Here is a 21,671-nt window from a genome sequence, read left to right on the forward strand (position 1 = left end):
ATTGCGGTTGTTTTGTCATGCAGCAGAGATCGAAAGGTTCATGTTGACCCACAGTAAACAGCAGGGCTTGAGTCTGTCCTGGTTTGCTCATAATAAGCACTGACATATCCGATTCTATGATTTTACTCATTGATTTGTGTAATGAATCAATTCACATTATTTAAATCATTAACTTATTTTAAATGATAAAAATGTATATAAAGAAATGTATAAATAATTTATATGAATTATAAATAAAGTTTAATCAGATATTAATAAGATATTATCGGATTATATATATATATACACACTACCGTTCAAAAGTTTGGGGTCGGTACGATTTTAAATACTTTTAAAAGAATTCTCTTCTGCTAACCATGGCTGCGCTTATTTGATTAAAAATACAACAAAAATCAGTTATAGTATTAAATATTATTCCAGTGTAAATCAGCTGTTTTCTGTGTGAATATATAGTAAAGTGTAATTTATTCCTGTGATCAAAGCTGAATTTTCAGCATCACCAGTGTCAGTGTCTTCAGTGTCGAATGATCCTTCACAAATCAGTATAATATGAGGATTTGATGCTCAAGAAACATTTATTATTATTATCAATGTTGAAACAGTTGTTGGTCTGTCAGTAGTACAGTTTTTTTTTTTTTAGGATTCTTTGATGAATAGGAAGTTCAAAAGAACAGCATTTGTTTGAAATAGAATCTTTTGTAACATTATAAATGTCTTTACTGTCCTTGATAAATAAAAGTATTGATTTCTTTCCTCCAAAAAATAAAAATAAAATTCTCACTGACCCCAAACTTTTGAACGGTAGTGTATATATATATATATATATACACACAAAAATAAATATAGTGTGATCAAATATATATGTAAAAATATAAAAAAATAGTATTTTTTTAAAAACTTGTTGGAATTATCACTCAAGCAATAATTAAAATATACTTATTAAATATGATGCAATTAATCATGCTCATCCATCTGCATTTTGCATATATTGAGTAAAATTTGTTATAATTCCTCCACAGAGTTTTAGTGATAAACAAATGCTCTGTGAATCAGTTTGACAGAATCATCAAAAATAACCAGTATAAAAGCATGATTCTTTTACAAATCTGACATCGCTGCTAATAATGTAGTTGATTGCATGAATGCTTCTGGAATAAATCTTACTCGTCTATATGAGATATATTCTGGTCCACAATTGGTGCTTTTAACCTCATTTAAGATGCTGATGTGGCCCAAATCGATCTGTTTTTCTAATCAACAACAATCTCTTTTTTTAAATATAACTGTCAGTGGATGGGCCGAGGGTGTCTATTCATACCTTCATGATGTCGAGGCGTTCTTCATCGCAGCGGACAAACACACTGGAGGAGGAGGAGAGAGGGAGGGAGGTGGAGAGCGTGACAGCCTCCTGTGCTAATCGTCGAGCACGGGCGGCACTGTTGGCATCGCTGGCGTTCTTCACCTGAGACAGGTAATGGTAGTTCACCTTAAACACCAGCTTAGAGTCCTCATCCTCACACACCATTTCAAATGTGTCTGTGGAAGAGACCACACACGGACAGTTAGTTATCAGCAGTCACAATGACAATGCAATACGCCTGAAAGATATGATCAGATTCACGTTTCATCACATTTCCTCCAGAAACAGGCGTACTGTGTATTCTGAAGGGTCTGTTCTGTGTGAGCCAGTGCAGACCTGTTAACAGTCACGTCAGTTGAGATTACCTCATTCGTCTGAGGTGGGGCTAAATCATTTTTGGCAGAACAAAACTCTTGTCATCAATCAGAGCAAAGACAGATGTGGAATGACAACAAGAAAAGCCATTCTAGCAGCAAGATAACACAATCCTCCCCATTTCAATTCAGATGCATTGTGCTCCTTCAAATATTTGGTGCACTTAAAGGGGAAAAAGCAGCTGAAGGGAAAACAGCAATTTCCATCCATCCATTAACTATTTATTTGGTACAAATGTAAAAAAAAAAAAAAAAAAAAAAAAAAAAAAAAAAAGGGAAAATAGGTTTTAATCAGGGTTTGTGATCCATTTGGTGTTAATGAAAAGCTAGTAATTAAAACATAAGAATATTAAATAAATAAAAAAAATATATATATTTTTTAGAATATTTTGTTTACCTACATGTAACATTACCATTAAGCAACATCAAATAACCATACATATATTAATGTGTTGTTAAATATTAATTTTAACAAATGCACCAATAGTAAAATTTTGCCTGATACCACTAAATTGATAATTATTTTAATGTTATGACCAAAAAACAACTAAATAGCTAATACAAAATTTCTAAACAATTTCTAAATGCTACAAGTGAATTTAAGCATTAAAACATTATAACATATAATATAAATAGTGTAATAGATTCATAAATAATGTAAAATATTCATTTTGACAATTGCTATTAATAGTGTAACTACATTATTCGTTTTTTTAAAGAATAATTTAAGTAAATAATAGATGATGGCAAATATAATCTAAATTTAAAAATAGAGGAAACTGATGACTTAAAAAAAAATTGGTCGTTAACCAATATGGTATCGATTTCCTTGAATCCCTAAAACATTCTAAATTATTTGAAAAATATTGTGTAAAATGTTTAATAAAATGCTTGTTCAAAGAGTCAATTCTATTATACATGCTCTCTAGATGTCTAATCAGCCAGTAAAAACTCATATGTGTCGATCACTAGCAGAGATGTGTAGTTCAACTCACCAAATTGTAGCTTCTTCATTGCTGCTGTATATTTCTCCTCCATTGAACGCAAGATGGACAGCGGTTTGGGCCTTGTTGCTGCCTTCTTAGAACTCTCTGCCATCTTCCTCTCTGAGAAACAGAAGACAGACCCATCAAAAAAAAAGTGCATGCATGTGTGTTTCAGAGTAGCCTGAGGGAGTGTTCGAGTGGGTCACATTTTCCATCCTCTCATCTCTAAACAACCAACACATCCCTACGAGACGCAAAAGTAACCTGAATGAGTGTATGAAGCTCTGCTATCAGTAAACAAAAAATACTGCCAAGAAAAAAGGCCCACTTTGATCAAATTTTTTTTGACTTAATTAAAAGACTCCCAATGGGACGCGTTTGACTGCAAATTTATTATCTTGATAAATGGCAATAAGCACTAAATGTCATGTTGTTACACAAATGAGTCGCTGCATTTCTGTTCCCCCAATTCAGATTGTTATCGAGAGGACGCCAGACTAATGACAACAACACCAGCAGACCATCACCACTCCAGGGAGACATATTAGACCTGCGGATAGAGGCCGTTAGAGTAACAACACAATTAAACTCCATATATTTATGGAGCTTTATGGCATTTCCGCCCATTCCGCAGTGGGTGTAGACACATGTCCCTCCTCACATGCACTGTGACAGCCAATCAAATTACCATTGCGTTTAACATAGCCGATAACGGCTGCGCTTTGGATACGAGCCACATAAAATTCAACCGACATCGATAGCTCCACTTACATCAGTGCACGATACTGATGGCGATGTCGATACCGAACTATGAGAAACCACTCTCGACCAATCAGACACCCTGACTGCGCAGTCTCTGGCACTTAAAAAAAAAAGATGGAGGACTAATTAAGCAGTTAAATGGGGTGGTAAGTAATGTCTCACTGCTCTTATCATATAGATTTTCCTTATGGATGGTGACAGCAGCATTGATCCGCCTCACCACGTTTAACGCCCCTTTCATTCACTCATCACAGAGAGAATTAGACCATGAGATACCCAAGAGAGGGTGATAGTTATTATATGTGGAGATAGTGTGACGCAGGTAATTCCCGCAAACCTGATGACAAGGGTTTCTGCCTAGGAACAAATGCTCAAAGTGGTCTAAATTTCCCTTAGCTATGTCCTAGAGGACCTGAGAAAGACAGTTTGCAAATGTTAATAAACAGATGTGACTTCTCAAGAGCTTTAAACCCCAGGATTAGAAATTGTCATGGTCACATCCATTTTTATGAGGTCAGTGTAAAGGGACTAAACTTGATCATACAACCTCTCTGTCTGAAAATGCACCCTGGTCATGACTAAGGGCTGTTGGTTCAAATCTTAAAGAATTAGCACGACATAGATTAAGTCTAGTCTGACAAACGAAACTGCCCAGTAAAGCTGACTTTCCATTTAAAAGTCCTTCGAGAACGCAATCAGGCTTTAGAGAGCCTCTGGTGGGGCTCTGTGCTGAAGAGCCGTTTCTCTTTGGCTTATTTTGTCAGAGCAAACAGTCACTCCATGTCCCCCGGGGCCCTCAGATAAGAAAGGAGTGTGTCTTCAGCCTGTGAAATACACACCATCACTCTCCGGACTGACCACTATACATCCAGAACTGTCCTGCTTTCACTTGTGCTCTGATTCAAGTCTTGAGCACCTAAGAAATCAGGCCCTACAGAGAGACAGAGCATGAACAGCTTTTCTTAAAAGGGTTTTAGAGGGAAATTTACTTTAAATGGTGCAGTAAAATTCATGGGTAAGATCAATCTTTTTGTAAACAAACTACCATTCAAAAGTTTGGGGTCAGTAAGATTATTTTAATGTTTTTAAGTCTCTTATGCTCATTTATTTAGGCTCCATTTATTTAGTAGAAAATACAGTAAAAACCTGTAATTAATTACAAAAATAATGTGATGGCAAAGCTGAAATTTCAGCAGGCATTATTCCAGGCTTCAGTGTCACATGATCCTTCAGAAATTATTTAAATATGCTGATTTGGTGAAACCGTAATGCTGAGAACAGTTGTGCTGCTTTATATTTTTGCAAAAAAAAAAAAAAAGATGATATTTTTTTCAGGATTCTTTAATAAAAGGAAAGTTTAAAAGAACAGTATTTTTGAAAAAAAAAATGTTTTGGTAACAATGCAAGTCTTTGTCACTATTGATGCATCCTTGCTGAATAAAAGTATTATTAATCTCTTAAAAAAAAAAAAAATCTTACTGAACCCACTTTTTAGAGTGTACGTATGCATTTTATTTGAAATGGCTGAGTTGGACTAAATGAGTGCAAAACCACCCCAGGACGCTCTTCATGAAGTTGGTTGAGAATGAACAAGGATCTGGAATCTAGACAAAGAGCAACTTTGTTGAAGAAGCTAAAATATACAATGGTTTTGATTTGTTTAAAGGGGGGGTGAAAAGCTATTTCATGCATAGTGAGTTTTTTACACTGTTAAAGAGTTGGATTCCCATGCTAAACATGGACAAAGTTTCAAAAATTAAGTTGTATGTTTGATTGAGTATTTCTGTTCTCAAAATACTCCTTCCTGGTTGTCACAAGTTTCGGAAAGTTTTTTTCGAGTATGGGCGCGTATGACGTCAGATGCGCCGGAATTTCCTTATACGGTCCTAAGGGCACTTCTCTCGGAAGGGCGCGCGCGCAGCTGTAGAGCGATAGCCGTAACCTATGCCCATCAAAGCGCTGTGTGTGTGTCTATCGGCGTGTTAGCTCCGCCCACACGTCACGCCTCCACCCGCTCGGCTTTTTCCAGAAAGACTCGGATTTCTTAAGTTGTCGAATTGATAATTTTATGTCACTATTTGTTGTGTTATTGTTGTTGTTTTTTCTTTGTTTTGTTTTTTATTCTATGTTTGTTGTGGTTATGTTTATTGTGGTTCCCATGAGTGTAAAACAAATTCCCCTCGGGGCAATAAAGGTTTCATTCATTCATTCATACAGCCTATCTTTATTTTATAAATATAATAAAACTAAAGACTTTTTGGAGATATGATGGATGCAATATTACTCTATAGGTACTCAAGATTAACATGAGATTGACTGAAACTGAGTGTTTCACCCCCCCTTTAAAGGGTTAGTTCACCCAAATATGAAAATTCTGTCAGTAATTACTCACCCTCATGTCGTTTCAAACCCGTAAGAGCTTCGTTCATCTTCGGAACACAAATTAAGATATTTTTGATGAAATCCGAGAGCTGTCTGAACCATCCACAGACTGCAACGTAATTACCACGGTCCAGCCCCAGAAATGCAGTAAAGACATTGTTAAAATAGTCCATGTGACTTTAGTGGTTCAACCTTAATGTTATGAAGCAATGAGAATACTTTTTGCGTGCAAAAACAAACAAAAATAATGACTTAATTCAACAATCTATTCTCCTCCATGCCAGTCTGCTACGCGATTCATGTAAGCACCATAACGCATGCATGTGATCGTGCTCAGCCAATAGTGAACCAGCGTTCTGCCGTAAAACACGGAAGAGCTGTACTTTGTGAATAGGCCAACAAAGTGAATAGCTTAAGAAAGTGGCAGGGAAGAGAAGAGAGTTTGTTGAATAAAGTCGTTATTTTTATTTATTTTTTTGTGCACACAAAGTATTCTCATTGCTTGATAAACTTAAGGTTGAGCCCCTGTAGTCACTTGGACTATTTTAACAATGTTTTTACTAACGTTTCTGGGCCGGCAAATGCAATTACCTAGTAGCCTATGAAGGAGTGAGACAGCTCTCATATTCATCAAAAATATCTTAATTTGAGTTCTGAAGATGAACGAAAGTCTTACGGGGTTGGAACAGCATGAGGGTGAGTAATTTTAATTTTTTGTAATAATTTTTGGGTGAACTAACCCTTTAACATTTTATTGGTCACTACATTTCCATAATTCCATTTGTGTATTGATGACTTTATTGTAGTGTCTAAAATGTAGAAAATAATATGAAAAGTGAAAAATTAGTCAATGTTTCTAAACTGGAAATTCATTAAATACCCATCTGTTAAGCATTTTAATCAAAGTTATTAAAAATGTAACCATTCCATGATTATTTAATAAACAGCACCTAATGGAAGTATTTGGGAAATAGTAGATTGTTCTCACCGTGGTTGGCCTGCCGTAGGTTGGTTGTGGCAGCATAGACGATCTCTGCAGTCTTCTGGATGTCGGGAACTAGCAGCGTCAGGCCTTCTGGCTCTGGGTCAGATGTCTCAGCCTTCATTACCCCTTTACTTTTGTCTTTCTTTGACCTAAGGTGGACAAAGAATCATCATGGGTCACATTTCTGTTTCTGTAGACGCTATATCTTATTAATTAGGGGCCTATATTTGTGCTTGTGTGCATGTGAACATGTGAAATGTTTCATTGCACATTCAGTGTTGGGTTGAGTGGACCACAAAAATGTCAGAGAAAAAACAACTGCATGTCCTCAAGACAAGAGCTTCTCAACCTCTCATGTCCCCAACCCTGAAACAAACACGCGCTGCTCGTGAGAGGTGCTAGTAGACACTGAATGCATCAAATGGGCAGCAGATCGTGACTTGTCCCAAAGTAAACCATTAAAAACAACATCCAGCTGTCTTGCAGCTAAGCACACACCCTCACAACATGCATCTTTCATTAAGCAGGACGGAACATGAAAGAGAGCGAGAGAGACAAAGGAGAAAGAGGACATGAAATCATAAATGTCCTTTGCCCGTAAGTGATGCAGAGGAGAGTAATTAAGGTGGCGCTGTCATTCAAGGGTGCACGTACTACTTTATTTTTATATACATTTATAAAAGACTGTTTTTATAAGAATTTTTTTATAAAAATCAAATCCTTTTAAAAATTTGTTTTAAGTTTTATAATTAAAAAGCCTAGGGGTGCTCCGATCAGGATTTTTGGGGCCGATCACCGATCGCCAATTACTGGAAGCTGTATCACCCGATACCGATACCGATCACCGATTACAGTGTCTATTTGAAGACTTCTTTTTATCATGTAGCATTACTTATTAAACTATATTTAACAACAATGTACATTAAGTATTACATTTAAGAGAAGACAATGCATAATGAATTGACACCTGTGTATTTATTTGCAAGCAACATGTATTAACATAGCAGCTTGGTTATTGGGAGCAGCTTAGGGCTTGACATACAACTTTCCTGTAGAATGTAAAATAAAATAAATAAAAGACAGAACATCTGAGTCTTTAAATTTAGCTTTAGACTACTTTAAACTAAAAACAGCAACAAAAAAGGCTATAGCCAAAATAATGTTTTGAGTCAGTCAGCCATCAGTTTTTCTAATACACTTAAAGGACCACAGGCAGTAAAGTGCACAACAAAAAAAAAAAAAAAAAAAAAAAAAAAAACCAACAACTTCCATATCTGTATCTATAACTTTGCTTTTTTCTGGGATGCTTAGTCAGATTTTGTGGGCATTTAGAGAGGAAGAGAGAGGTAGAGAAACCTTTTGTGTGTGTGTGTGTGTGTGTGTGTGTGTGCGTGTGTGTGTGTGAAGAACCCTTGCAAAAATATTTTAAACATAGGCCTATTAAGAAAGCCACCACTACTGGTCACTATGGTTAGATTGATTTTTTTTTGGATCCAGTGAAGTCTGTCCCACAATGTACCTAATATAAATAAATAAAACATCTTCAGTTAACTAGCAGATCATTCATTTAGTTCGCTATTAAATAAGAAATCTAGCGCTAAAATGTGTTTTTGAACTCAAGCTGCGCGCTCGTTGCCGCGGCGATCAGTTGCATGGATACAGTGCTCTGTGCCTCGCGCAGTCTTCACTCGGACGCGCTCTTCAAACTATCGCCGTTGCGGACTCTATTCATTCCGGTGTAATCACAAAATAAAACACAAACGTATCCTTGCTTGATATAACTGTAACCGCTGATGAACATATTCCGTTTTGATGAGAGAAAAAAATATGTACGAGTGATTTGACGGACGCACGGGGTTTGGATACATTTTTGTCATTGGTTGTTGCGTTAAATCTTACCCAGATACAATAGTGCTATTTTCTGATTGGCTATTGTGTAGCTCGACGAACAACACCAGAGGAAACGCACTTGATTCATGCCGGTTCCACAGTGAGAGCGGCGCGGCCAGAGTTTTGGCCGCTGCGGCATATTAAATATATTACAAATAGTTTTTCAGCGTGAGAAATACAATGTGTGGCGGGAGAGCGTGACAAAAGACCGAAATGAGTGACTGTCACGCTCAATGCTTGACACTTGAGAGCCCTGTTGTAGAATTGCCAGACTGGTGAAGCCATTTTTACCAGGGCGTAAAAAAATTGTCTCGCGAGTTTTGCGTCATCTGATCGGCTTTTCTGGATCGGCCTTTATAGAGACCGCCGATCACACATCCCAAAGCAATTATCGGCCGATCATGATCGGCGACCGATCAATCGGAGCACCCTTGGCTAAAACCTTTTTTGTAAAAAAAAAAAAAAAACTAAATGTAATGTAAAATAAAAATATTATTCCTTGACAATACTTTGCTAAAAATCTAATTCATAATGTGTATGTGTTCGGTCAAATGAAAACAGTGGGAAAAACAATTCTAATCTACACTATTTTGCATATACACTATATGAAATGCACAAGTTTGTAAAAGCAGAAGCTCAGGTCAGTGTGAAGGTCACTGGAGAATGGAGGCATTACAGGGGCAACAGAGGAGCACTGACTGATCTAGCCGTCACTGTGTGTTACTCTTTTGATGAAACAAAGGTTTTGACTTGTGGCTATAGCATCAGGTTACATCTTGTGGATATAAGTCAGGTTTTTACATGCAGGTCAGAGACAGTGAGTGTCACAGGGTGAACATCCATCCATCAGCAGTCACTCAGCCCGTCCTCTGTCCCTTAGTTTGACTGACCAGTGTGTGTGTGTGTCTAAGAGAGAGGAAGAGCGCACCTTAGGCGGTTGGTGTAGGTGTCCACGCAGGTCTTCATCTTGGCCAGTAACATGCCGACAGAGGTCTGACACTCGGTGCGTTCTTCATCTTCCTCTTCTTCGGCAGCGTCTCCTGATAGCGGCAGGAGCAGAGGAACCAGGCTGGTGCAGGTGGAGATGGCTCTTAGCAGCTCCAACAGAGCACGATACAGGGGTACGTGACGCGCCATGTCCAAAACTGCAGGAGACAGAGAGAGAGAGAGAGAGAGACATTACGTATTAAGACAGGACACTAAGTTGATTACATCTCTTAAAAGACAGAAGGACAGAGGGAAACAAGGGACGATCCACACACATATTCAGCCTCTCAAGGTTGATGTTTTTAATGTAGAAGTTTTTAGGAGCATCATAGCCTCCAAATATTTAAACAGTTGAAATCGTTCAGGACAAGGAAATGCTATATAAACGGAAGAGTCGTCTTGCACGCATTTTATAAATATACAAAGAACACTTGTGTTGGACCTGCTTAAAAGGATAGTTTACTCAAAAATAAAAAGATTCTGACAGTAAATATATTCACAAAATATATTTTATGTTCCATTTTTACGAGCATAAAACACAAGCAATCTTCTACTGAGCATGATTTGATGCTATAAGGACCCGTGGTTTGAGGCACAAGGGCTGTTTGTGCATGTATTTCCTGTTTGGAGAAGGCACGATAATCCTTTTGTGGCACGGCGGAGTCTTAAAGCCTGAACAAGGACAGTGAGAGAATAAAGGATGAGAGGGAACGAGACAGAGAAAGATTACTGAGGGTCTTCAAGCAAAACGCTATAATCAGGCTCATATTATCAGTGTGCAGTTGAATGTAAGGAATATGAGTCCTGAGTGCATGTTTGTGTGACTTGTGTGTGTTTTTAAAGTTCCCCTATTATGCTATTTTAAAGGTTACTAATTTTGTTTTGGAGGTCTCCTACAACAGGTTTACATGCATCAAAGGTCAAAAAACACTTTCATTTTCTCATAATATACATTGCACATCACCACATTTTTTCAATGATTCTCAAACAAAGAGCAAGCGCTTTGCGGATCCTGCTTTGAACTCCGAGACTTGCGAATCAGTCGTCAGTAAAATGACGTGTTGTGGGCTGCTCAAGTTGCGGGTGGACAACGTACAACATAGGCGGACATTATGCAAATGTATCTTCTGGTGATGTAGAACCGTAAAGTAGTAGGATTCGAAAAAAAATAAAATAAAATGACTCGTATTGGCGGTTCAGAGTCGATTCTTTCTTTTGGTAGACTAACTTGTTATCATGCACTTTCGACTTTACAACTTTGCCGAACGTTTACATTCACAAACAGCTATATTACACACTGCATGAAAGGGAATATTAAAAAAAAAAATCGTAACAGGGGCACTTTAAGAAGAAAGGAATTTTAAACACCTGAAGGAGATATTTCAAAGGGTTTCATTTGAGTGTGCGCTCACTGCGAGGACAACATAGATCAGAGAGCGTTTAGTGTGCGTGTTGTTTCATCTCAATGTCAGTCTATGTTCCAGATTCTCCTCATGCTCTCCTCAGTTCAGACCGTTTCTCCTTCACTCTCATCTCATTTACAGACTAACTGATTTACTGCACACCAATCCTCCTCTCTCTACCTCATCAGACATTCAGCTCCATGCTGGATTGGGTGGATGATAAACAATGTTAGTGAGAGCGGAGAGGACACATACGTCAGCTCCCCTGCCCTCCATTGCCGTGCACAGAGAAGAGTGGAGATGGAGCAAGAGAGGAGGGAGGACACGACAGGACAGTAGGATACAGAAGGGGAAGACAGGAGACATATCAGAACTCAAGGAGAAGAGAATAGAGAACAGGCAAGGAGACATGAAGGGACCAGAAAGTAGGAGGGGCGAACAGAATGGAGGCAAAGAGAAAGCAGATGACATCAGAGCGGAGTAGAAGAGATGAGAAGGAAGTCATGACAAGTGGAAAGGTGACCAGAAAGGAGAAATAAAAAGGGGGGACAAGAAAGGAAATAGTATAGGAGAAGACCAGAAAAAGGCAAAAAGATGAGAATGCTAGATGTTAAGTTATGTTTCTTTTACTGCGCATGTGTGAAGAGCACCATTTTATGGGTTAGCGCGGTTTATTCAGTTGTTGTTCGGTCTGGCGTTCTATGAGAGGTAGAGCGGCTGTGTTAGAAGATGAGAATGCTAGAGAGTAGAGGAGAACAAAAATCAGAAGAGGAGACCGAAAAGAGTTAAGAGGCGGCAAGAAGAAAGAAGATGAGAGAACACAAGAAAGAGAGAGAGAGAAAAAAGTAGAAGATCAGACAAGAGGCAAAAAAGGAAAGGGGAAAATCAAGAAAAAAATGAGAAAGCTGAAAAGATAAGTACAAAAGGGAGATGACGAGAAAAAGGAGAAGAGACCAGGAGAAGAGGAAGCAGAAAAAGGAGACGATGGAGCTCTGAAAGGTGGAGAGGAGATTAGAGGAAAAGAGAAAGCAGGAAAGATAAAAAGGGGAGGAGAGAAGAAAACCAAAAATGAGAGGCAAGTGGAGAGAAAAAGCAGAGAGAAGACCAGACAGGAGGACAAGAAAAAAAAAACGGCGGAGAAAAGAGATTATCTTATTATAGATAATACTATAGTCTCACGTCAAACTCCTCACAGCAGCTCTAAGAACACTTCAATATCATCCATCCATTCCCTCTTTACCAGGAAGAGACTCCAGGAAGGTCACAGGTCATCTGGACTCAAACTGATCCACCCGAGCTTTAAACGATTCTTCAGTTTGTACCTTAGACCTTTGTGACTGACCTCTCCCCCCATCATCTCACTGTCTATAAAAGATGTTAGCCTTAAACAGAAGCTCCATGCTCTGTGTGTGAGTGAGAGTGAGAGAGAGAGTGAGTGAAAGAGAGTGAGTGAGTGAGTGAGTGAGTGAGTGAGTGAGTGAGTGAGTGAGTGAGTGAGTGAGTGAGTGAGTGAGTGAGTGAGAGAGAGAGAGAGAGAGAGAGAGAGAGAGAGAGAGAGAGAGAGAGAGAGAGAGAGAGAGAGAGAGAGAGAGAGAGAGAGAGAGAGAGAGAGAGAGAGAGAGAGAGAGAGAGAGACACTTGTACAGACAAGAGACATCTTTAAAAAAAAAAAAAAAAGTAGTCTTATACTCAGCAAGGCTGCATTTATTTGTTCAGATATTTATTGGAATACAGTGAAAACAGTAATATTGTGAAAAATTATTACAATTTAAATAATATTTTAATTAATATGTAATATATTCCTGTCATGGCAAAGTTGAATTTTAAGCATCATTACTCTAGTCTTCAGCGTCACACGATCCTTCAGAAATTATTCTTATATACCGATTTGCTGCTCAAGAAACATTTCTTATTATTATCAATGTTTAAAACAGTTGTGCTGCTTAATATTTTTGTGGAAACCATCCCCCCCCCAGGATTCTTTGATGAACAGAATGTTCAAAAGAACAGTATTATTTCTTTTGTAACAAATGTATTTTCTGTAGGGCAGTATAATACAGCCCCTTTACGAGGCCCCATACACACACACACACACACCGGAACCATGAAGAAACGTTTTAGGGGTATGCAGTGTCTCAGTTCTCAGAGCATGTGGTGGAAACTCTTTGTCACCATGACAACAAAGATCTCGAGGACAGGCGGGACAAGACACACCAGCAGCAGTGCAGAAACGCAGACTTGCTTTTTGCCTCGTGGGTTAGTTAAAATTTAATCTGGTTATTTACAACGTGCAGAAACGCATAACTGTTCATGACATGCAGATAAAGAGAGCGAGACAAAAAATACCCTCTTATAATAGGACTCCACTATGAAATATGCATATATATATATATATATATATATATATATATGTGGGTGTGTGCACTTTTTTTTTTGGTGTGTTTGAAGTAACACTAGCACACTTTTGTTGAAGTAAATCAGGTTGACAGGAGTCTGATTATAAATGCCGCTTTGCAGAGCGGAACTGGGCCTGGAGTCTAATGACTGACACAAAAATCATGCTTCCCAAATCATTCAGGGCACAAGAGTCCTCCGCCTGTCTGGAGTGTGTGTAAGTGAGTGAGCAAGCAAGAGAGAATCCTTCACATGAGGGCCGGCTGGAAAGAAAGACACATGCAGCAAGAGCTCAGAGAAGCACTCCATCAATAATGCAACAGAACGAGGAATAAAACAAGATGAGCGCTACTGCATCTCCCTTTCACACTTCTGCATCTCTCTGACACAGACGACACTGAGACGCAAGACATGGACTGATGGACCCGACCACTGACTCAACAGCTCCTGATCCATGTGCCAAAGACATGAGAAAAGAAAATAGAGCAGAGACTGAAAGACGGTTTATTTATCACCACAACTTATACAAAAATACACAAGCATCTAGAATAGAGATGCTGCAATATTAAACTTCTGCCTGAAACTGATTGTTGCTGATATTAAAATTCTATACTATGTGCCATCTATACTAACTAAACAAGTAAAAATAAAACACTACAAGTAAATGCTATAAGCGAATTTGTCGATTTTAATAAACGTCGTGACAATAAAATTATATTTATTTTGAGATTTTTTTATGAGTATGAAAAAATAGAAAATAATTTATTATGATATCTGCCAAAGATTACATTTAATACTGTTACTTAATTATTAGTGTTTTAAAGATTCAATTTAAGTGAGCTTTAGAGGATGGCAAAGGTAATTTAAATGTAAAACAAAAGAAATAAGCACGAACAATTAAATATCCAATATTGTTCAATATTGATGAATTAAAAAACGTTTAATATCAGCTGATAACCAATATAAGGTTTAAAGAAATACTTTTATGCAGCCAGTCGGACACATTGAATTGATCAAAAGTGACAGTAAAGGCATTTATAATGTTAGAAATGAAGTCTTTCAAGTGTTTGAACTTTATTCATCAAATTCATTCATCTTTCATTAAAATCACGGTTTTCAACATCGATAAGAAATTTTATTGAGCACCAAATCAGCGTATTAGAATGATTTCTGTAGGATTAAATAAACAGCCTTGGTGAAGAGACTTTCAAAAACATTAAACCCCCCCCCATATTTTAAACAGTAGTGACCATTACTAAATGAATACTTTTAAGGTTGAGTACAATAACCCATTAAAGAAACCCTCACTCCTTGTCCCAGTACCACACCAAATCCAACAGCATCCTCAGAATGAGTCCAGATTCTCTGGCTTTAAACCAGCTGACCCCAGAGATAACAGGTGACAGTGGCGGCTCTCAGAGTTACTTTAAACACGTGGAGTCAGCCAGCAGACACTTTGGTGCCCTGACAATCTGATTGTAGGCATTAACAGCGACACCCTCATGAGAAAGTGGCACCCTTCCAGAGGTTTATGTACGAGTTGCTTACAGGAGGTATCTGCGCTGCACAAAAGCTGTAATTTTCAGGAAGACAGTCTTGTATCTGAGGAAACACTGTGCCAGCACAGGCTGTTTATACACAAGGATGTTTGTTGGAGCTAATGGCGACGACCACAGGGCTGTAATTTTCCTCCTCTGCAAAGCTGCTATAAAACCCTCAGCTAACGGAAGGATAACAAAGCGCATTCTTCCCTTTCTGCATCATTTAAAGCCACTAAATCATTCAGAGCATTTCTCTCATCTGAAGAGGAATCAGTTTCTCAAGTGCTCTAAAGACACCGTGTCTGTCTACTCATGAGGTCAGGATTTTGGACAGCGAACTGAGCAACTGATGTAAGTGCCAAAACAAAAAATGTGACTGGCAAAACAATTTTTTCTTCATGGTCACATGATCCTTTATGAATCAATCAATCTAATATGCTGATTTGCTGCTCAAGAAACATTTCTTATTCTCAAATGTTGAAAATAGTTGTCAGTTCATTTTGTTCTGGAAACCATGATCCATTCTTTCAGGACTCAGTGATTATTAGAAAGTTCACAAGAACAATTTAATTTGAAGCAGAAATATATATTTTTAACTGAATAAATGTCACCTTTGATCAATTAAATGCATTTTTGCCGAATAAAAGTATTGATTTCAAAAAAATAAATAAAAAAAATCCTACTGACCAAAACCTTTTGAATTGTATTTAAATGTACAGTAGAATTGTTTGATTTCTACAATGTTAGAAACTGTGCTTAAATCACCAGCATAAACCAGTAAAAAACTGCATCCTACAGTCCACAAAGCAAAGTTGACTGAAGGCCAACAAAGCAAAAATAATCTTGAGGTCCAGTTACTTTCTGTGACTGCTTCATTTTAATGACCATGCCATTTCTATCCTCCCATCCTTCCTTTCACTCCTCCACTCTCATTTCTTTATCCAATTTAGCTCCAGTGCACCCATATAGGTAAAAGGGGGTATCTATCTCTCTCCACGCAGGAGGGGATAATTAATTCTGACAAGCCCTCTGACTGACATTTGCCATTTTGTGTGGGTACACACATGCTGTCAAAGAGCTTTGGAGAGAGGAGAATATGACTTTACAAAGGGCACCTGTTTAAATGAGCAGAGTGAGATATATTAATTAGGGGTGAGCGATATCGGCAACAACAAAAAAAATCTCAATATTTGTCTAACTATGATCAGACTATATGTTTCTGAGTGTGTTACTGTGCTGGTACCCTGGACAGCTGACTCCTAAAGTTGTTTTTATTCTTCATATTCTGTGCAGTGGTTAGTTTTGCAGCAGTGACAGAAATTAATTGTTCAAATGTTGAAATAGATTTTTACCTTTATAAGGGCAATTTTTTCTTACCTAATTAAACGTAGTCTATGCTTAATTTATGATGTCAAATTTTTACATTTAATCAATAAATCCAATTCGAATAATAAGACAATATAGGGCTGTTACCAATCAAATGAAATCAGTATCAACTAAATCCATCTTTGCAATGAAGAGGTATTTACACAGACTGTTTAATGAAGCTCAGAGATGACAAATGAATAACCTACAGTTACAAATGTAACTTGATTTTTTTAAAATAAAACGTTGATATATGGAACCATTTTAAAATTGAAAAGATACTTTAAATATGAAACTAAAACCACCAGTAGGTGGCGGCAAGTCACTGTTAATGAGCAAATTTACATCGAGTCATTAATTCAACAGATTATCTCAAACAGCTGATCATTTCAGGAACAAAGCATTTGACTTTTGAGTGAGTCATTGAATCATTCTTCAACCGATTCGTTCAAATGGACTGATTCCTTCAGTAACAAAACACCGCCGTGTGTTGCTCAGACGCAAAATAGTTCTGCTGTGGCTTTTTTGGAACTGCTGTTCAGCGAAATAGAGCAAAACAGGCATATTGTGCCACTTAATATGAACTTGGTTTATTAAACTGTTGTATAAAATTAATAACACATTTGCAATCGTGCTGATATTTGGGGGGAAATTAGCACTCTTTGTGTCATTTCATAACTTAATCATATGATATAAATATGACCTAAAAGACAAATACTCATACAGGGGCATTTTTACTGCGTTTTAAAATAGAGTAAATCAAGCAGTGAGAGCGTGCAGTATAAATGTGCACGAGCAGTCTAAGCTAAACCGAAAAGGCTACATCAATTAGTGTATGCACTCTCTAAACGCGTTTTTTAAAAGTGAGCGACATACTCGATAATGTCAGATTGCACATCGTTAAAAAAAAAAATTACGATACATTTTGCACATCCCTAATATTAATAGATCACAGCAGAGGAAAACGGCTGAATGCTATTACAACCCTTCACTACAAACATCTTAATGAGAAAAAGGGGAAAAAACACTGGGGGAAAAAAACCTCAGCAAGAGAAAAATAATGTATCTTGCAGGTTTTGACTGTCAGATATGAATTGTGTGCATTGTTCAGAGTTTGTCCTCTAATGATGATCGTGGTGGAGATTAAGAGAAGGAAAAAAAAGGGTAAAGGCATGAATGTGCATCGGATGAGTGCACACACATCCATTAAAAGGTTTCCAAGCCATCACTCACTCTCTCTGTTTTTGGTGTTTGATCGAGGGGAGTAGGAGTGCATCCTGCAGGATGTTGCGGCAGGTTTGAAAAGCTTGTCAGAGCTGACCCAATTCACCACTGTCCATTTCTGTGAGTCTCTGCAGAACCTTGCTCAAGGTCTGTATTACACCATCAACTTCTGTTTTAAAAGCTACATACAAATACACTCAAGAAAGATTCAAGACTAGGGGTGTATGACTGACACTAAAAATTTGAGGGCCAAAACTGGTTGTAAAAGTGACTAACCTGATAATTTTAGCAGTTATTTTAAGATCACTGTTAGTTTTTTTTATAACCAATGATAGTGTATAAATATAATAGATAATTTCCTGGCCACTCTTTTCCATTTAATGAAAGTAAACAAGGACTGGAGCTAACAAGTCTCATTTTTTTATAATTTTTTTTATTCAAATGTTTATGATGCGTAAAAGCTCAAATCTACATGAATTGTAATTGCACCAAGTTTATTATTTAGAATTACTCCTTTTGTGTTCCCTGGAAGTAGTAAAAAATAAAAACCTCTGTTGAACACAATTGACTACAAAGATGTAAGGAATTTATAAATGATTCAAAATGATCGCAGATTCGTGTTGCTTGAATTTAAAGGGGTGGTTGATTGCGATTTCACTTTTTTCATTTTAAATAGTGTGTAATGTTGCTGTTGGTGCATGAACAGTATCTGCAAAGTTGCTGCGCTGAAAGTTCAACGTAAGCAGAGATATCGTCTTTTAAAAAATCAGGAAGTTTAATACCTACAAAAACGACTCGAATGGGACTACAACGAGATACTTCCCGGGTTTTATAAATTTACATCAACCCTCCCTCCGGAATATGCAAAAAAAAGGGGGCATGGCCATATTTCTGTGGCTTTGTCGAAGAGGAAGAGTTCTAGTGGAGAGCTGTAGCCATGCCGTCGAAAGTGTGTTATTTTCACCCAGCTGTCTGTCAGGTCTTCTGTGTTCGGGCTTCCCACGGACGCTGTAGTTCGTCAACAATGGCTAAAATTTATGTTTGATTATGTTCCAGAAAATTACAATCGTAATTTAGCTCTCTGTGCTGAGCATTTTACGGAAGACAGCTTTCAGAATCTTCATGAATTCAAAACATTCAACAAGAAACTGTTACTAAAACATGAAGCAGTTCCAACTTTAAAACCAGAGGCAGCATTTGATGGGAACAGCCTGTAAGATAAATGCCAGCGCTGGCTTTAGTAGTCACTTAGTTATGCTATTTCGTGTGTCTATGATAAACGCGTACAAACATTTTGGACCTGAATTTGTAATTATGTACTAATTTTGTCAATGTATTTTCCATGTATACTTTATGACGTAATTTTTCGATTTGATCAAGAACGTAAACCAATGCCAACGCTGTTTGTTTATAGTAGCCAGTTACTTCGATGCTATTTTGTGTGTATAAGACAACGTGTATAAAGTTAAAAAAATTATATGTAATCGCAACAGCAAACTTCAGCTGCTGTTATCAGTGTACAGTATGGTTTTAACACAGTTGCCACATGTACACCTAAAGAAAACGATACACTGAGTAAACTAAGTTTTGTGAATAGATAAACGGTTGTTCATTATATCGATAAAACAATAACTTTAAAAAACGGTATTAGTCATTTATTCAGTTATATTAAATGTTTAATCAGGAGAAAACCGTATCTCAAAAGCTAACAAGCAGCAGTAGCATTTTCAAGTAACAGCGTATCGAAATTCTTATATAATAATAGTAGAATAGAATAGAATAATAATAATAAAAACTCTCTTCATTGCCGTTTTCTATGTCTGATTCTTGCTCAAACTGATACGGCAGTATAGACACCATTATTTACATTTGACCGGAGCACATGCAACTTTTGCCCGTAAAGGTAATGGGCGTGAAGTTTCCGGACAACGTGCACTACGCAGTTTAGCCAATTATAACACACCGGCCCAACTAATCAATCTGAGCCCATTGCCTGTTTCTGAGGGAATGGTTTCATAGAATCAGGAAGTCAACCGGTCGTTCAAATGACAGAGGAGAAAGCGGCTTACAATAAAGGTGAAATTGATGAAAAATAAGGCTTTAAAAAACAAACAAACACGAAGACATGTTAAATTGCATGCCCATAAACACAATCATGCAAAGAAAAAAAGCAGTAAACCACCCCTTTAACGAATAAGGCCTTTTATCACAATAATCTTAATCCAAAAATTGCATCATTTTTGTGAATTTTACATTGAGTTAACCTCTATGCTACAGAAGTGCATCAGAGGTCAAAGGCGGCAGTCTGATCTTAAGTGATTAGAAGCAGATATTAATAGATCATCAATATTAGAACATGAGCAGATCTTCGAGGCAGCACAATCTGTTCAGAATATTATGGTCACACACACATACAGTAATGAGATCGCTTCATAATCGCCCACCACCGGCTGTCAGCTTGATGATTATATGATCCACAGCTCCAGAGAGAGAAAATTACAAACAAATAAATGAATATAAACAATGGCTCATTGACAAGGAACTCCACTTAAAGCAGATTGAAAAAATATCCTGCCTCTTTCTGCATGGCTTCTAACCTGCCGGGTTCATTTTGATCCGTTTGAAATGTTCTGGCACGGCACTGAGAGCCCGGGACCGAGGGAATTCACCCACATGATAATTTCATTTAATTGGACTGTGCGATAATTTCTGCACATTATGGTGACTGAAATGTGCCTATACTAATTATCAAAGAGAGAGCGAGAGCTACAAAGAGAGAACAAAAGAGAGAGCTAGAGAGGGGTGGGGTGTTGTCCTGGCATGAGACATGCTCTCAAACAATTATGTTGAAGATGATTGAAGCAAATAAAGTTCATATTCTACCATTTTTGGCTATAGGATTTTATAACTACGAATGTGTCAACACACACACACACACTCACTCCATCTGTACCTCAGGAAGCATCAGGATGAAACACTGACATTGAACTACAGTAAAACAAAGATATACTGCTAACACTGCAGAAACAGCTAATCCACAGAGAGAGAAAAAAGTAAAAAATCTAAACATTTGTTCAAGCAGTATAATGAAAACCTTATTATAAAAAAATAGTGAATGATTAAAAAATTATCGTGTCATCATTGTTATATGTAACTCCAAAAAAGGAAAGAAACTAAAAAATGTTCAACCCCTCCCTTCCAACCACCTGGCTCCTTTTTGCTTTGTAACACCTACTTTTCAAAACCCAAACAATTTCCAATGACTAAAATCAATATACATCTTTTTCCTCTTTGAATAGCCTTTTCACTCACAAAAAAAAACATTACAGACGTAAATTGGGTTGCAAATGCTGTTTCAAGATTCTACAGTCAACTACTTCCTCTCAGACTGGTACAGTTGTGCCTGTAGGTATAGTCTTTTATTGACCTCCTGTAATGGTACGCCTGCCCAGAGGTCAGGATCATTTCAGATTGAAACAGTAAATAATTGATCTGGCTTTGCTGAGGTCCGAGGGCTGCTAGAAGTAAACCAACTTAGTTATGTAGCACCTAACACTGATATATGATTTTATCGGACTGGATGTGGCAGGGACGGAGTCTATACAGATCTTCTACTCTCTCCCCTTCTATTAAAATGTTAATGCGGACAATGAGGTTGATAGTTTATTAACACACACCAATGGACAGGAGACCAGATAAGGGCAAAGAGCAGGATGGAGAATCGTAAAACGCATAGGGGAAGGAATGTTCAGACGTACGCAAGGAGGATGAGGGGGGTGTACTTTATTTCCACTGATGGTGAGTAAGGAAACAAGAATCATGGTCCTCAAGGGTAGGGGTGAGTCAGTGTTCGGACACGCTGTGATCACGGTAGCTTGCGTTTGAGTTTCGAGTTGGGCTGCTGTAGACGAGGATTACAAGAAAACCATTTCTTCACATTTCATCTTCAAAGCTGTCAGCATTAAAGACCACTTAAATAACATTTATTTACTGTGAGGGGCCCGTTATCTAAAGTTCA

The 21,671-nt window shown here is 37.6% G+C and overlaps 1 protein-coding gene across 7 annotated transcripts in view; it reads right to left on the reverse strand.

Moving 5' to 3' along the window:
- birc6 (baculoviral IAP repeat containing 6) overlaps window positions 1–21,671 on the reverse strand; it is a 137,690-nt gene that overhangs the window by 17,661 nt on the left and 98,358 nt on the right. For all 7 annotated transcript variants that reach the window (XM_056235020.1, XM_056235018.1, XM_056235017.1 and 4 more), the window contains exons 66-69: window positions 9,668–9,884; window positions 6,853–6,998; window positions 2,730–2,840; window positions 1,319–1,536 (exon numbers count right to left, since the gene is read on the reverse strand). In XM_056235020.1, the coding sequence (XP_056090995.1) occupies window positions 1,319–1,536; window positions 2,730–2,840; window positions 6,853–6,998; window positions 9,668–9,884 (692 nt within the window). The remainder of the gene's footprint in view (window positions 1–1,318; window positions 1,537–2,729; window positions 2,841–6,852; window positions 6,999–9,667; window positions 9,885–21,671) is intronic.

Source organism: Rhinichthys klamathensis, unplaced genomic scaffold (genome assembly GCF_029890125.1).
Source record: "Rhinichthys klamathensis goyatoka isolate OS25496 unplaced genomic scaffold, OSU_Roscu_1.1 h1tg000412l_1, whole genome shotgun sequence".
In the NCBI taxonomy this organism is placed as follows: domain Eukaryota; kingdom Metazoa; phylum Chordata; class Actinopteri; order Cypriniformes; family Leuciscidae; genus Rhinichthys; species Rhinichthys klamathensis.